This window comes from Muntiacus reevesi, chromosome 8 (assembly GCF_963930625.1).
Source record: "Muntiacus reevesi chromosome 8, mMunRee1.1, whole genome shotgun sequence".
In the NCBI taxonomy this organism is placed as follows: Eukaryota; Metazoa; Chordata; class Mammalia; order Artiodactyla; family Cervidae; genus Muntiacus; species Muntiacus reevesi.
In genome coordinates this window covers 64,957,693-64,975,781 of record NC_089256.1, presented here as the reverse complement: position 1 = coordinate 64,975,781, position 18,089 = coordinate 64,957,693, and the positions used below count along the sequence as shown (strand labels likewise).

The 18,089-nt window shown below is 38.8% G+C and overlaps 1 protein-coding gene across 4 annotated transcripts in view; it reads right to left on the bottom strand.

The window, feature by feature from the left end:
- The window catches only part of PEX5L (peroxisomal biogenesis factor 5 like), a 195,956-nt gene that overhangs the window by 12,858 nt on the left and 165,009 nt on the right, over positions 1-18,089 (bottom strand). For all 4 annotated transcript variants that reach the window (XM_065942461.1, XM_065942458.1, XM_065942459.1 and 1 more), the window contains 3 exons: positions 7,086-7,202; positions 4,725-4,868; positions 1,464-1,534 (listed from right to left, as the gene is read on the bottom strand). In XM_065942461.1, the coding sequence (XP_065798533.1) occupies positions 1,464-1,534; positions 4,725-4,868; positions 7,086-7,202 (332 nt within the window). The remainder of the gene's footprint in view (positions 1-1,463; positions 1,535-4,724; positions 4,869-7,085; positions 7,203-18,089) is intronic.

Here is an 18,089-nt window from a genome sequence, read left to right as displayed (position 1 = left end):
TATACCTGGACATCACCAGGTGGTCAACACTGAAATCAGATTGATTATATCCTTTGCAGTCAAAGATGGAGAAGCTCTACACAGTCAGCAAAAACAAGTCCGGGAGCTGACTGTGGCTCAGATCATGAACTCCTTATTCCCAAATTCAGACTTAAATTGAAGAAAGTAGGGAAAACCACTATACCATTCAGGTGCGACCTAAGTCAAATCCCTTATTATTATATAGTGGAAGTGACAAATAGATTCAAGGGATCAGATCTGATAGAGTACCTGAAGAACTATGGATGGAGGTTCATGAAATTGTACAGGAGTCAGGGATCAAGATCATCCCTTAGAAAAAGAAATGCAAAAAGGTAAAACGGTAGTTTGAGGAGGCCTTACAAATAGCTATGAAAAGAAGAAAAGTGAAAGGCAAAGGAGAAAAGGAAAGATATACCAATTTTAATGCAGAATTCCAAAGAATAGCAAGGAGAGATTAAAAAAAAAAAAGCCTTCCTCAGTGATCAATGCAAAGAAATAGAGGAAAGCAACACAATGGAAAGACTAGAGATCTCTTCAAGAAAATGAGAGATACCAAGGGAACATTTCATGCAATGATGGGCACAATAAAGGACAGAAATGGTATGGACTTAACAGAAGCAGAAGATATTAAGAAGAGGTGGCAAGAATACACAGAAGAACTATACAAAAAAGATCTTCATGACCCATATAACCACAAGGCTATGATCACTCACCTAGAGCCAGAAATCTCAGTGTGAAGTCAAATGGGCTGCAGGAAGCATCACTACGAACAAAGCTAGTGGAGGTGATGGAATTCCAGTTGAGTGAGTCCTCACAGTACCTATATCAGTTCTTTAGGAACTGATAATGTATAACAAATATGTTTGTGTGTGTGTGTATATATATATATATATATATATTTATCTATTTATAAAGATTAGGGAAAGTGAAAGTCTATTTGGTAGGGCCTGTTTTTCCATGGTTTAAATAGGGGCTCTAATCAAGTATTGTGTGATGCTATCTCCACCCAGTGAAGTCTAGAATTTTAGTCAGGGGTTAAAGATGATGAAACTATCTCAGCAGATTCTTTGTAGACAATTGGAGTTAGCATTATGCTGAGATTATTCTGAGTATTTTCTTCCTGAAGAAAACTTTCAGATGCTGCAGAAGGCTAGAAAGCTAAAAAGAACTATTGATTCAGTGAATCTATTTTACGACTGCTTTTGACATAGACTCTTGTGCCAATGAAGGTCAATTTGTAGATGATAAAACATTGCGATTTAGGAACATGATTTCTTCATACATTGTTTTCCAGAGCTAAATGTAAATATCTGGTGTCTTGGCACTTATCTTGGTCAAATTCTGTACAGTGTACTTAAGGGTCAAAAGACAAATCTCAAACAGCGGGAAGTCCTTTAACAAGTGTCCACCTGGCCCGTGATTTTGTGCTTAGTTTTATCTACCTCTGGAGGGCAACAATAGCTGCTTGTTCATTTTCATTCTCTGCCTGGGTTATCCCGAGGAACTGCCATGCCTACAAAAAAATAAAAAACAATGACTGATGTCAATGTTGCAAGAGGAAGCAGAGTTACTCATGTGCTTTAGCTGGTTTGTTTACATGTGACAATTCCCTCTCTGCGGAGCACCCTGACTTGAATGTGAGTCTTGTAAAGGGAGAAACATCACAACATCACCTGCATTTCTTCATTCAAATTCTCTTGTGGCATCTAGGTCAAGAGTCGCTGTCATTAGTTACAAACTCTAAGTATTTATCCTCTCCTGTGGCCCATGAAAACCTCTTGAGTCTCTGAGGTTTCATGATATTAGGTATCTTAAAACCAAAAGATAAATTTATAAAAGTATGCATTTATCAGGGAAAGAGGTAGAAAAATAATTTAGAAATATAACTAAGTAGTTGAAAGTTTACAATAAAGAATCTCGAGATGTACACAATAGAAATAGTTTGCATAAATGAAAGTCAAGTAGTTACTATAAGAGGTAACAGAAAATTTAGGAACTAGGGGAAAGAAACCACCCATCCCCCCCACAATGTGTTCAGCACAATACAATAGTTAAAAAGCATAAAACACATATAAAATGTAATATAATATACCTATAATTTTACAGCCTACATTTACACTTTGTATTACATTGCTAATTCTTTCATGTTTTTATAAAATCCCCTTCAAAATCTATAATTTTGAATTTCCTTTGTTAAATGGATATCCCATTACTCCCACCACTAATCCCCTTACTGCTCTAGTTGTTTCTAATCCTTTTGCTAAAGTCAATAATGTAAAGAATATCTTCAAGTAGATAATGTTTTTCACATCTGGAATAAAAGTTTTTAATATAAAAAATTTCCACTTTTATATTTTTAAGAAGAGTAATTCTCACACCATTACAAGCACAATGTACATCAACAAAACCTCTCATTATACACATTGTCCTCAGATTTGCCTGGGGGTGTATCAGTTGTAGGGATTTTAAAAGGTTTGTATAACCCACCCCCACCTTTGAAAGTCAATGCTGTGCAATTAGTCGCTTCAGTTGAGTCTGACTCTTTGTGACCCTGTGGACTATAGCCCGCCAGGCTCCTCTGTCCATGGGATTTCCCAGGCAAGAATCCTGGAGTGGGTTACCATGCCCTCTTCTGGGATCTTCCTGACCCAAGGATTGAACCTGGGTCTCATATCTCCTGAACTGGCAGGCAGGTTCTTTACCACTAGCACTACCTGGGAAGCCCAGTGTCATCTTAAAGGGCTGAAAAAATTGTATCAGCTTTTTCCCTCAGGGGTTATTATTACACATACGATACAAATTCATAAAAAAGTACTGAGTATTTCTCTCCCAGAATATCAGGGACTCATACACATCTTTCAAATATATTCAGAGCAGCTTCTATTTTGATTTCACCTCTCATACATCTTAGAATGCTTTCTTAAGATTGATGAAACAATCTTTTTCTGGGGGCATCTTCCTAGCCTTTGAGTATAGTATCATTTTCACCATTCACAGACCATCAATTATCTTAGCCTTGGGGTCTCCATAGATTCAGAAGCCCTGGTCCTTATCTAGGATCCATTAGTTACCAAGTGTGCTCATTTTCTCAGTTGTGAATCTGGGACAATAATGTATACCTTTCATTAAACTTCCTAGGGTGGTTGTGACAAGTGACGTTTTATGTATGAAAACACACAGCATTTAGAAATGTATGAAGGCATTATTTTCTTGAGGGGGTTGTAGTTTCCTATTAATGCAATGACTTTCTTTTCTAAATTGATGGATCTAAAAATTCCAATATTTTAATTCAGAATTTCAACTCTCAATTCAATCTCATTTCACCGTAAACATTTTGAGTAACAGGATACTAGGGGCTTTAACTAGTAATTTGTTTACTTGTTCTTTCTGTACAAACTCGGTACAACCAATAATAATGATGAGCGCTAAATACTGACATGTCAGGCACTGAGCTAAGCACTTTAATCTCTATGAATTTACTTAATCCTCACAATACCCAATGAGATAGTTGTAATTGTGATGTCCATTTTACATGTGAGGGAACTGAACCTTAGAGGGTTGAAATGGCTTGTCCCAGATCACAGGACTCACACGGCTAACAAGTGGTAGAGCAGGGATTTGAACCACATGGTTAGGTAGCAGATCCCAGAGGCTTAACCTCTGTTCTCTACTGCCTTCTCAGCACTGTATACAAATTTCTGCAGTTCCTCTGGGAATATCCCTGTATAAGATGTTTTCTGAAAATTATAAACTAAAAAGGAAGCCTTTATACCTGCCAGTATCTTATGACAGGCCTTTGCAAGTGGGAGACTTACTGAACAAAGATAAAGCTGCAGAAGCCTCTTAGGTGGTTTCCCAGTCTGCATGTCCAATGACCCTTCATGTCTCATAGAAAGGGGCTTGTCTCACACGCAGATCTGGTCATGTCCCTCTCCCACAATGGCTCCCCATGGCTTTCAAGATGAAGTTCAACTCTTGGCTACTTCTTTGTGCCTTCTCTCTTGCCCCTGTCTCCTCCTCTCTTACCATGGATCCAATGTTTCCTGTCTCTCTGCCACCATGAACCATTCCCTCTAAGCAACAACTGGACCTCCTTACAGTTTTTAATCATCTCTCCTTCAAAACTCAGCTTTGGATTCACTTGGAGGGCAAGGCTGGGTCAGAACTCTTGCTTTTTGCTCTCCTAGCATCCTGCGCATACTCTGACACCACATTTATTACACTGCACTGACTGATTTACTTGTCTTGCAGATAGATCACAAATTTGTCTTTTCAACTGGTCCATTTTCTCTAGCTTTTCAATCCTTTAGCCCAGTCCATGCCTGGCACAATTCTTGGGACATAATACATGTTTAATAAATGCTAAGTGAGTAAATCAAGGGTGGGATATGGTGTGGCTCTAGACCCAGATGAAACCATACTCTGCCCCGTGAAAACTACTGCTGAGCCTCCAGGTTGGCAGTTTTGATTTTTCATTTCTTGTCCCCACCTTTTATTTTTGGGCACTGTCAACACTGCAGAGGTGGTTAGAAGATAGGTACCTTTTTGTAACTTACACACATGTATCAGACTTAGAGAGGTTAGCTCCTTTGGGAAACTTTACTTGATGAAAATGCCACCTAGGAGAGCACTCTGTCACCCTCTGCCCCTTGTTAGCACACGAAGCCCCTTTCTGAACCTAGCAGGATGAAGGGAAATGATACCTCTGCATCTCCAGGGTCCTGAAGAATTGCTGCCTCCATGAACAGGATGGTGACTGGCAGGTCCCCTTCCTTCAGCCTTTTTAAGCCTTCTTCAAATGCTCCAGGCCAGTCTTTGAAGGGGTTTTCAGTATGAAAGTAATAACCCTACAACAGAGAGTGGGGCCAACACAGATCCACTGATTTAACTCTTTATTGTTACATTCAATCAGTTCTTTCTGAATTTAAATTTAAGTAATTTTATTTATTTAATTTCAATGAAGCTTAAATTGCCATTTTTTCCATTATTGTGACTGTAGTACATTTTCATGGTGTAAATGTTAGATATTATTTTGTTACTGAATATAGCAAAATAAACAAAAAGATACCTGTAATGTTGCAACCTAAATATGATCACTGTTAATATTTTGGAGTTTGTTTTCCTGCTGATATTTCTTTTGTTCTTTTTGTTTCAGCCATTTACCCACAAGATTTTAAAAATATTGACTTTTATGACAAACTTTTGTGGAATGCTGCCATGCACTCTCTTGAAATGTTAATACCACATACTGTACATCTGTTTATATACAGTGGCCCTTTGGAGGGCTATGAACTATTGTAACATCTAGGATTTCACCTTCTACTCACCAAACCAGTTTTTGTACCATTGTGGGGCTGTATCTCTCCATTGAGAATGCATGTTTAAAAGTTATAGATTTTCTTTTGTTGCAAAAATTTAAACAATACAGATTGTACAAATAATCTTCCAGTATTTTCTATGAGTATATAAGTTAAACAAGTCCATGCTATAAAAGCAAGGTTGTAGCTTAGGTCCCATTTAATTTTAGTTATTAAAATTATTTATATTATGCTAAAAATTAATCAATCCTCTTTCGATGGTCACTCAGGTTACTTTTAATTTTTATTGTTGTTATCATAAATAATGCTACAGTGAAAGTCTTATGCTCAAATCTTTGACTGCATATGATTATTATCTTTGGATGGACTTCTAGAAGGATTTATTATGCTCAAGGCTACGAACGATTTTGAACCCTTGATATATGTAGCAGAACTGATTTTGAGAAAGTATTCCCTGATAAACTCTCATCAGAAGTATCCGAGATAATATTTGTTGCAGTAGCAGAGACTATCATAAAAACCAATTTGATAGATAAAAACAAGCTAGTCTGTTGATGATGCTACTAAGGTTTTTAAATACATCAAAGGGAGACCTTCATTCTCCCCAGGTGTTTAGAAAGACAAAACTCTTTGTCAGAATCCATAGGGTATGACCAGCTTATGTAGTGATGTTGGGGTGTGGGACCCTGGGAGGGGGAGCTCAGGTTCACGGGTTATAGCCCGGAGACTGACATTGTACATCTGTGTTCTTTCTTCTCACTTACTTTCAATTTCTTTGTGGAAAATTAACGATTTTAATGAGATGGTTGATCTGATTTTATGAGATTGCCTTGCCTACTGTGGGACAGAGAATACTGGAAGGAGGAAGACATCTTAATGATTATGTAGATTGCTAATCCCCTAAAATCAGAGACTATTCATTCATCTCAGTCCCTAGTATCTAGGGCAGAGTAAACAGTAAAATTTGTTGGATGGAACCAAATATCATGGAAGTTATTCAGAAATGAATAAAACTGAGAATTCCTTTACCACAAAGAACCGTAACATTAACATCTATATATATATTTCCCCTGTGTGAGAAAATTCTGCCTTTCCATCTTTGTCTTTCAAGTCACTGAAACTGATTTCTCAGTGTTTTCTTTTTTTTTCCCAGGCATTTTTAAAAGCATAAATCCTAGAGCAACTGGGGCTTCATGGGGGAATTTAGCTGGTTGTGGACTGCACTCACACATTTTCTGGGGCTCTTATTAGGGGACTATCTCTGAGGAATCCCCTTGGTACTTGACCCAGCTGTGTGAAGTGTATCTTTTCCACTGAATTCTTTGCTAGCAGCATAAAGACTACCCGTGAAATAAAGCCTGAAGCCCCCCTTTTCAACTTCCAGCCCATTAATATCACTTTTGTCAGCATATCGACATGATTTGAGCATTGTGGGATTAGCCCAGTTCTTGTTCTCACTAACCCTCAATGTTAGTTCAGTGACTGGCCAAGCTCTGGTTGGCTGCCAAACTGTCTTAACACTGATAAAAAATAAGGGTGTTCCATTTCAGTTTTGCTGCCTTCACACATTGCATGAATTACACTGTTTCTATCTACCAGAATTTCTTTCAGGTCAGATTGATATTAAACAGTCTATTTAATTACTGAATTCCCCCCCCCCACAAAATAGTTGTCAACAATTTATAAAAATATGATCCAAAAAGGGTGAGAAAACTGGTCAACATTTGAGAGAAGAGAAATGGTCACCTTCTCACTGGCTGAGATTGTAACCTGGTTCTGGGCTTCCTGGTTCTCCGATATCCAGTTCCTCCGGGCCATTTCTTCCCATTCTGCTTGCATCTTATCCCAAAACTCTGTATCTGACTAGAAGACAGGAGAAATGAAGACAGATGGATTTAAGAACACGCTATATCATTTGGTTTATTTCCAAGAGACAGTTTTTTTCACAGATAAAAATGACTTCTTGGGAGGAATAAAGTGTTCAAATTGGCCACATCCAACGACACTCATGGTTGAAGAGCTTCTGGAGGGCACTCAGCACTCAAGGTGTCAGAGAGTATTAGTTGTGATCTTTCTCTGGGAGAAACATAGTTACCACCTGAAGAACCAGGATCATATAAAACCAAATTCAGCTAAAAATCCATTATTTGAATAGTTTCAAGTGTGGGTACCTGACACACATTTTGGGAAGGGCAGTCTCTCCTAGAGTTGCTGCCAGGCAATGGGATTGGAATGCAGAAGTAGGAAGTCAAGAGATACCTGGGGTAACAGGCAAGTTTGGCCTTGGAGTACAAAATGAAGCAAGGCAAAGGCTAACAGAGTTTTGCCAGGAGAATGCGCTGGTCATAGCAAACTCTTTTCCAAGAACACAGGAGACGACTCTCATGACTATCACTAGATGGTCAATACTGAAATCAGACTGATTATATTCTTTGCAGCCAAAGATGGAGAAGCTCTATACAGTCAGCAAAAATAAGCCCAGGAGCTGACTGGCTCAGGTGATGAGCTCCTAATTATAAAATTCACACTTAAATTGAAGAAGTAGGGAAAACCATGAGGCCCATTCAAGTATGACCTAATTAAATCCCTTATGATTCTACAGTGGAAGTGACAAATATATTCAAGAGATTAGATCTGATACAATGCCTGAAGAACTAAGGACAGAGGTTTGTGACACTGTACAGGAGGTGGTGAGCAAAATCATCCCCAGGAAAAAAAAATGCAAGAAGGCAAAATGGTTGTCTGAGGAGGTTTTACAAACACCTGAGAAAAGAAGAGAAGTGAAATGCAAAGGAGAAAGGGAAAAATATACCCAACTGATTGCAGAGTTCCAGAGAATAGCAAGGAGAGATAAGAAAGCCTTTCTAAGTGAACAATGCAAAGAAATAGAGGAAAACAATAGAATGGGAAAGTTTATAGAGATCTCTTCAAGAAGATTAGACATACTACAGGAACATTTCATGGAAAGATGGCACAATAAAGGACAGAAAAAGTAAAGACCTAACAGAAGTAGAAGATATTAGGACGAACTGGCAAGAATACACAGAACTATACAAAAAAGGTTTTAATGACCCAGACAGTCATGATGGTGTGGTCACTCACCTAGAGCCAGATATCCTGGAGTGTGAAGTCAAGTGGGCCTTAGGAAGCACCACTACAAACAAAGCTAGTGGAGGTAATGGAATTTCAGCTGAGCTATTTCAAATCTTAAAAGATGATGCTGTTAAAGTGCTGCACTCAATATGCCAGCTAATTTGGAAAACTCAGCAATGGCCACAGGACCGGAAGAGGTCAGTTTTCATTCCAATCCCACAGAAGGACAATACCAAAGTATGTTCAAACTACCATACAGTTTTGCTCATTTCACATGCTAGCTTAAAAATCCTCAAGCTAGTTTAAAAAATCCTTCAAGCTAGGCTTTAGCAGTGCATTAACCAAGAATTTCAGATGTACAAGCTGGGTTTTGAAGAAGCAGAAGAACCAGAGATCAAATTGCCAACACCTGTTGGATCATAGAAAAAGCAAGAGAATTCCAGAAAAACATTGAAGTCTGCTTCATTGACTATGCTAAACCCTTAGAACACAACAAACTGGAAAATTAAAGAGATGGGACTACCAGATCACCTTACCTACCTCCTGAGAAACCTGTAAGCAGGTTAAGAAGCAACAACTAGAACTGGACATGGAATACCAGACTGGTTCAAAATCAGGAAAGGATAAGTCAAAGCTGTATATTGTCAGTCTGCTTACTTAAACTCTATGCAGAGTGCATCATGTGAAATGCCAGTCTAGATGAACCACAAGCTGGAATCAAGACTGGTAGGAGAAATATCAATAATCTCAGATATGCAAATGATACCACTTTAGTGGCAGAAAGTAAAGAGGAACTAAAAAGCCTCTTGATGAAGGTGAAAGAGAAGAGTGAAAAAGGTGGCTTAAAACTCAGCATTCAAAAAATGAAGATCATGGCATCCAGTCCCATCACTTCATGGCAAATAAACGGGGAAACAATGGAAACAGTGACAGACTTTATTTTCTTGGGCTCCAAAATCACTGCAGATGGTGACTGCAGCCATGAAATTAAAAGATGCTTGCTCCTTGGAAGAAAAGCGATAACAAACCTAAACACTGTTTAAAAAACAGAGACATCACTCTGCTGACAAAAGTCCATATAGTCAAAGCTATGGTTTTTCCAGAAGTCATGTATGGATGTGAGAGTTGGACCATAAACAAGGCTGAGTGCCGAAGAACTAATGCTTTTGAACTGTGGTTCTGGAGAAGACTCGAGAGTCCCTTGGACTGCAAGGAGATCAAACCAGTCAATCCTAAAGAAAATCAACCCTGAACATTCACTGGAAAAACTGTCGCTGAAGCTCTAATACTTTGGCCACCCTATTCAGTGAACTGACTCACTGGAAAAGACCCTGATGCTGGAAAAGACTGAGGGCAAGAGAAGGGGGCGACAGAGGATGAGATGGTTTTATGGCATCATCGACTCAATGGGCATGAGTTTGAGCAAACTCCAGAAGATAGTGGAGGACAGGCAAGCCTGGCATTCTGTAGTCCATGAGTCACAACAAGTCAGGCAGGACTGAATCACTGAACAGCAATGAAGAATTAGGGTAGCTCCTGTGGGACTGGTTGGGCAGTGGCTTGGGAAGCAGCCGGCCACAGGCACAGAAAGCAACACTGGTTTGTCCTACTCTGTGCCAAGCTCTGTGCCAAGCTCTGTGCTAGGAGAAAACTCAGCCTAGAGGGTGATGGTCATAAAGCTAGGTTCTGATTTGGTTTCTAGGCCTGTACTCATCCCATTATGGCAAAGGTATCCTCCTGGTGCTAAAGAATGAAGGAGACTAGCTTTGGGTGTGAACTCGACTGAATCTTCAAGGTCTTCTATAGCAGGATGATTTTTTAAAAAATAACACTTTGTGTTTTCCTCTTTATAACTTTCCTTTATGTCTTCCCAAGGCCATTTGCTCTCCCTTACTTCAGGGGATGGAAGCAGACTTTTTCTGCAAGATCTGTCCCTGGTTGGCTTGTATTTTACTGAGCCTGAAGAGAATGTTCTGGAGGGAGGAAAAGGGGACAAGTATCTTAAACACCTTAAGAGAGGAAGGGAAATTTCCAGGGACAGGAAAAGAGAAGGAAGGTGGTAGGTTCTAAGATAAGTGGGAAATGATGCTTAGCTTTTAAGGATTTCCCTGGCAAACTGACCTGACCTCCAAAAAGAATGAGACAGGGTGTGCTAGGAACTCAGATCCCCACATGACAGAGAAAGAGACACAAACTGGACTTGGATCAACCCTTTGGGGCTTGGTTGGCTGTTAGCAGTTAGCATGATAGACAGGAAGGTGGAGACTCTGTTGTTTTTTGGCACCACATAAGCATTCCATATTTGGTTGAGACTAAGTTACCTGCTTGGAAACCACTATTTTCCTTAAAGAAAACAGTGAAATGGGTACTCCTTGAACATCAGAGTTTGGAACTGAGATCCAATTTCTCTGCAAATCTCAGTTTCTATGATTCTAAATCTGTGACTTGCTACATCCCATCAAAGTTTGCTCTTCATCTTTTAATCCTCCCAGTCTCACCCTCTAGTCCACCCTCATTCCTGGGTAGTGGTTGTTCAGGGGTGAGACCTCATCTTCAAAGTTGCTCTAAATGATAATTATAAGCTTATTTCTTCTGAATATAAACATGCAGGGAAAAAGGGCCAGCCCAGTGTGATTAATCCCAGGCTACTAAGTATATAGCACTTCTTGTTCTTCTTTACTACGTCCAGAATACTCATTTCTACCAGATATGGGTTCTGTCCCATCAGTAGAGGCTTGCTGCTGCTGCTGCTAAGTTGCTTCAGTCGTGTCCGACTCTCTGTGACCCCACAGACGGCAGCCCACCAGGCTCCCCCGTCCCTGGGATTCTCCAGGCAAGAACACTGGAGTGGGTTGCCATTGCCTTCTCCATGCATGAAAGTGAAAGTGAAGCTGCTCAGTTGTGTCCGACTCTTAGCAACCCCATGGACTGCAGCCTACCAGGCTCCTCCGTCCATGGGATTTTCCAGGCAAGAGTACTGGAGTGGGGTGCCATTGCCTTCTCCATAGTAGAGCCTTTCCCCTCAACAAAGGCCCAGGATAGCAAGTATCTTGGTAATGTGTGTCTGATATGCTAGAAGTCCACAGAATGGCCACCAGTTATTCAGTTAAGGTTAGGAATAAAATTGAAAATGTCTCTTTCAACGAGCCTTTCTGGTAGAACACCAAATTGTGCAAACAGAATGATCTCAGGTATATAACAGCTAGATAAAAGACTAGAAGGAAATATCCTACCATGTTAAGAGTAATCTGTCTTTCATATAGATGGCCAATAAACATGTGAAAAATGTGCAACATCACTCATTATTAGAGAAATGCAAATCAAAATTACAATGAGGTATCACCTCACATTGGTCAAAATGACCATCAGCAAAAAAAAAAAAAAAAAAAAAAATCTACAAACAATACATGCTAGAGACGGTTTGGAGAAAAGGGAACCCTCTTGCACTGTTGATGGGAATGCAGATTGGTACAGCCACTATGGAGAACAGTATGGAGATTCCTTAAAAAACTAGGAATAAAACTACCAATGCATGCATGCTAAGTCGCTTCAGTCATGTCCAATTCTGTGTGATCCTATGGACTGTAGCCCACCAGGCTCTTCTGTCCATGAGATTCTCTAGGCAAGAATACTGGAGTGGGTTGCCATGCCCTTCTCCAGGGAATCTTCCCCACCCAGGGATCAAAACCGGTCTCCTGCATTGCAGGCAGATTCTTTACCATCTGAGCAACCAGGGAAGCCCCCCAAAGTACCAAATGACCCAGCAATTTTATTACAGGGCATATACCATGAGAAAATCACAATTTAAAAGGATATATGTACCCCAATGTTCACTGCAGCACTATTTACAATAGCCAGGAAATGGAAGCAACCTAGATGTCTATCAACAGATGAATGGATAAAGAAGTTGTGGTATTTTATACACACACACACACAATGAAATATTCAGTTCAGTTCAGTTCAGTCACTCAGTTGTGTCCGACTCTTTGTGACCCCATGAATTGCAGCATGCCAGGCCTCCCTGTCCATCACCAACTCCCGGAGTTTACTCAAACTCATGTCCATCGAGTCAGTGATGCCATCCATCTCATCCTCTGTTGCCCCCTTCTCCTCCTGCCCCCAATCCCTCCCAGCATCAGGGTCTTTTCCAATGAGTCAGCTCTTCGCATGAGGTGGCCAACATATTGGAGTTTCAGCTTCAGCATCAGTCCTTCCAATGAACACCCAGGACTGATCTCCTTTAGGATGGACTGGTTGGATCTCCTTGCAGTCCAAGGGACTCTCAAGAGTCTTCTCCAACACCACAGTTCAAAAGCATCAAATTACTCAGTCATAAAAAGGAACAAATTTGAATCAGTTCTAGTGAGGTGGATGAACCTAGAGCCTGTTACACAGAGTGAAGTCAGAAAGAGAAAAATATTGTATATTAATGCATATATATAGAATCTAGAAAAATGGTACTGATGGACCTATTTGTGGGGCAGGAATAGTGATGCAGACACAGAGGACAGACTTGTAGACACAACAGGGGAAGGAGATGGTGGGACAAATTGAGACAGTAGCATTGAAACATATACATTACCACATGTGAAATAGATGGCTAGTGGGAAGTTGTTGTATAACACAGGAAGCTCAACCTGGTGCTCTATGACAACCTAGAGGGGTAGGATGGAGTAGGGAGGAGGGTGGAGGTGGCATATGTATCCTTATGACTGATTCACTCTGTTGTATGGCAGAAACCAACACAACATTGTAAAGTGATTATCCTCCAATTAAAAATTAAAAAAAAAAAAAAGAGTAAACTGTCTTTGAATGAAGGGCTGATGGGTGATGCTTTTCCTGCTTCTTTATGCTCTTTTGTACTTCCTGAATTTTCTATGAGTATGCATTGCTTTTATAATTTAAGAAAGGTTAAAAAATCATAAAAATTATCTTTCCTTTTTAAAATACCATGAAGCCTGCACATTTAGATACTGAAGGGACTCATTTTCTTGAATAGCTTTTTAAAGATGCAGGTTCAGCTTGTCTGAATAGAAACAAACAGAAACCTATCAAGTGAATTTTATCATGTTTACTGACTCTCCTGAGCCCCCTGATGGGTGGTGTGAAGTGCCAATGACTTCAAGTATTTTCTAAGGCAGTTAAGTTCCCCTAGTGAGACTCCTTGGCATCTAAAGCTATCAAAAGTCTTTTGAATGAAAGAATGAGGAAGATTTTGTAAGGTGTACTTCTAAATTACAAAAGTCACCTTTCCTGCAGTTTCAAATTAGAGCAGTAGATGCACAAAATTGCTGTGAAAAGAGAACCTCAGTTGAGGTGGGGCTGTCAGGTCCTAATTTAATGAGGTATACCAGGACTGACTGTTACCACTTAGAGTAAGTTCTGCTGACTAATTAAAGTGCACCACACAGTTTCATTTAATTACAGAAGACTACTTTTAGCACAATCAATTTTCATCCAGTCTCAGAATCCAGACTTCATTCTCGTAACTGCAATTAACACTGCTTCTTTTTTTCATTCCTAATCAATTTCAGAGAAACCTGAAACACATTTGAATTTTAAATATTTTAGACATGACTGAGGGGATTTTATGTATTGATGATTTTGTCAGGTGTTCTGGGATGCTGGTAGATTACTTTTTATACTCTATAGGTAATAAATTATATGCTTAGACCAGAAATGAGCTATTGTTTGCAATCCATTTTCATTTTAAAAACAGTTTTCTGATGATAACAATATAGTAGATATTTACTACAAACTTGGGATATGCAGTATGGTGGTTAAGAACGGAAGCTGTCTCATCATGTTGACTTAAAAATAAATTCTGGCTCTACAGCTGACCTTCTGCAAGTCCCATAATATCTCCAGGTCTCGTTTTCCTTATCCTTAAAATGAAGATAGACTAGTGGTCTTGGTTAGTCACTATAAGGACCAAATGAGAAAGTGTATCTGTGGCATAAAGCATATGGTAAATGTTCAGTAAAAGTAGGTGTTTTACAAGTGTTTTGTACCTTTGAGAAAAATATAAAGAATGAAACAAAAATCACCCACAACTTCAAAGCTCAAATACACTTAAGTATTCTGGTGTTTTAATTTCTGTATATACATATTCTCTCCTAGATACTTTTCCTCTCCATTTAAATCTTTCTTTTCTACCTAATTATTCAAAAATAAGAGCAAGGTTAAGAAGGCTATTGCAAAAATGGACTGTTATATAGCAATTAAAATAGTACTTATGAAGAATTTATTACAACATGGGATAGGCCTTGAGTTATAATGTTCCTTGTTATGTAGTATGATCATAATGATAGAAAACAACAAGTAATGTGTGAGGGGAGAAAAAATAAAACTAGAGAAATGCACCTAGAGTTCATGGGTTGGAATTATGAGGAATTTGCCCCAAAACCTTTCCTTGCACTTTTTAGCATTCACCATATATTGCTAGCATGTGTTATTTTAGTGAAAAAGTAAGATTCTCTTAAGAAAGCTTCCATCCAACCTAGATGTCCATTGAGAGATGAGTGGATAAAGAAGTTGTGGTACATATTTACAATGGGATAATACTCAGCCATAAAAAGGAATGAATTTGAGTAGGTTGAACAGAGACAGATGAACCTAGAGCCTGTTATACAGAGTGAAGCAAGTCAGAAAAAAACGTATATCATATATTAATGCATAAAAATGGAATCTCGAAAAATGGTACTGATGAACCTATTTGCAGGGCAGGACTAGATACAAAAACATGTAGAATGGACGTGTGGACACAGCAGGGGGAAGAAGAGGGTGGGACGAACTGAGAGATCAGCACTGAAATACACACATTACCATGTGTAAAATAGATACTGGGAACTTGTTTAACACAGGGAGCTCACCCTGGTGCTCTAGACGGAGAGGGGTTGGATGAGGCTGAGAGAGGGAGGCTCTAGAGGGAGAGGATATATGTATACTAAGGCTGATTCACATGGCAGAAACCAACACAGCAATGTAAAGCAATTATCCTCCGATTAAAAAAATTTGTATAAAGATTAACTCAAACAACTCAATAGCAAAAACCAAATAATCAGTTAAAAAGTAGGCAGAGAATCTGAACAGATATTTTTTTCAGAGAATACATACAGATGGCTAACGTGGAAAGGTGCCCAGCATCACTTACTCAGTGAAATGAAAATAAAAAACACACTTGTTAGAAAGGTTATTATCAAAAGGCAAAAAATAACAAGTGCTGGTGAGGATGTGGGGAAGAGGGAACTTTCAGCAGAAATGTAAACTGATGCATCCACTATAAAACTGTATGAAGTTACCTTAAAAAAATTAAAAATAGAACCATTCTGCGCTGTGCTTAGTCTAGTCCGACTCTTTGCGACCCCATGGACTGTAGCCTCCCAGGCTCCTCTGTTCATGCAGATTCTCCAGATGAGAATACTGAAGTGGGTTGCCATGCCCTCCTCCAGGGAATTTTCCTGACCCAGGAATCGAGCCAGGGTCTTCTGCATTGCACGTAGGTTCTTTACCAGATGAGCTACCAGGGAAGCCCAGAACTATTCTAAAATTCAGCAATTTCACATCTGGGTATTTATCTAAAGGAAATGAAAACACTAACTTGAAAAGATATGTCTAACCCCATGTTCACTGCAGCACTATTTATAATAGTTATGATATGGAAACAATTTGTGTCCAAACAGATGAATGAATAAAGATGCTGTGGTGTAAACAAACAAACAAACCCCCAAACTTCCATCTTTTCAGTTTCGATTCCTCTGTGACGTTTTCCCCCAAAACCCTACACTAGAGCAATCTCTTACCTCTCTGAATTCCAATAAGAATATTCTGGATCAGTGGTTTGGAAAAGAGAGCTGTGTGCTAAAAGCTGCCATTATCCTTGTGGACTTGAGAAGTCATTTAAACTTATCTGTACATTATCTTTTGTCATTTGTAAAGTGAGAAGACTGGGTTCATTTGACAATAACTCAGCTTTCTTTGTCTGTACAGAATGACTCAGAAGAATAAGGGAGGGGGAGGGAGATCTTGGTCCAGAATAATTATTTTTATTATTTTTTGGAAGGGGGCTTCTAGCCTGTTCACTGATCTCCAAAAATCGTATTTTAAAATATTTCTCTAAAAGTATACTTGACATTTTCCTTTCACTTTTTTATTGTAAAACTAGCAAACAAAAATTCCTAAGAACCATGACAAAATTAAATAGTAATTAAAATATAAAGAATAAAGAAATAAACAATTTAACTTAGAACCAGGGAATTTTAATGGATAGCAGCATATTATCAACTCCCATTCACCAGTCTATTTTAGTCATTCTCGAGTTGAAATAGAGTAACTTTCCATTTTGCGGTCAAACATAATTATCACTTAGAAAGATCCTGGGGTTGTGTCATGAAGGAATTGACTGAAGTGAGATTATGTGTCAATTCTGCCTGTGAGGAGTCTGACTCTTCTTTTGCCTCTTTAGAAATTGATTAACTATCACTGGATCAAAACTTAAAAAAACCATCAATCAAACATCTCATTCTGCATATACAAAAGAAAAGAAAGCATCCTTATAAGACATAGAAAGAAAATCACTATGCAAGTTTGGATAAAGTATTTGCCATGATAAATTTTCCTTGAAGTTAAACTGTGTACAGATGAGTTAGGGACCTCATTGTCCTGGATCTCATAGCCCAGGCTGGTGAAGAGTGGCTGAAATGTCCCCACTCACATCACTTGATGACTTACAGGTCAATATTAGTTGAAGATTTCATATGGTTGCCCAAAGAACATATTCAGCATGAGGCTGCAATTAAAGAGTGCAGCACAGGTGAATTCTGGCAAACATGTAGAGAAGAACAAATGCCTATCCTTCTGAAACTCTTCCAAAAATTGCAGAGGAAGGAACACTTCCAAACTCATTCCATGAGGCCACCATCACCCTGATACCAAAACCAAATAAAGATATCACAAAAAAGACAATTATAGGCCAATATCACTTATGAAAATAGATGTAAAAATTCTCAACAAAATTCCAGCAAAAGAATTCAACAACACATTTAAAAGATCACACACTATGATCAAGTTGAGTTTATTCCAGGGATGCAAGGATTCTTCAATACATACAGATCAATCAATGTGATACACCATATTAGCAAATTGAAAGATAAAACCATCTGATAATCTCAATAGATGCAGAGAAAACTTTTAACAAAATTCAGCACCCATTTATGGTAAAAACTCTTTAAAAAAATGGGCATAGAAGGAACCTACCTTAGCATAATAAAGACCATAGACAACAAACCCACAGCAAACAATATTCTCAAAGGTGAGAAACTGAAAGCATTCCCTCTAACATAAGGAACAAGTCAAGGGTGCCCACTCTTGTCACTATTATTCAACATAGTTTTGGAAGTCCTAGCTAGGGAAATCAGAGAACAAAAAGAGAGAAAAGGAATCCAGACTGGAAAGGAAAAAGTAAAACTCTATTTGCAGGTAACATGATACTGTACATAGCAAACCCTAAAGATACCATCAGAAAACTACAAGAACTAATCAGGGAATTTAGTAAAGTCACAGGATACAAAATCAGTACACAGAAATCACTCGTATTCCTATATACTAACAATGAAAAATCAGAGAAAATAAGGAATCAGTCCCATTTACCATTGCAAC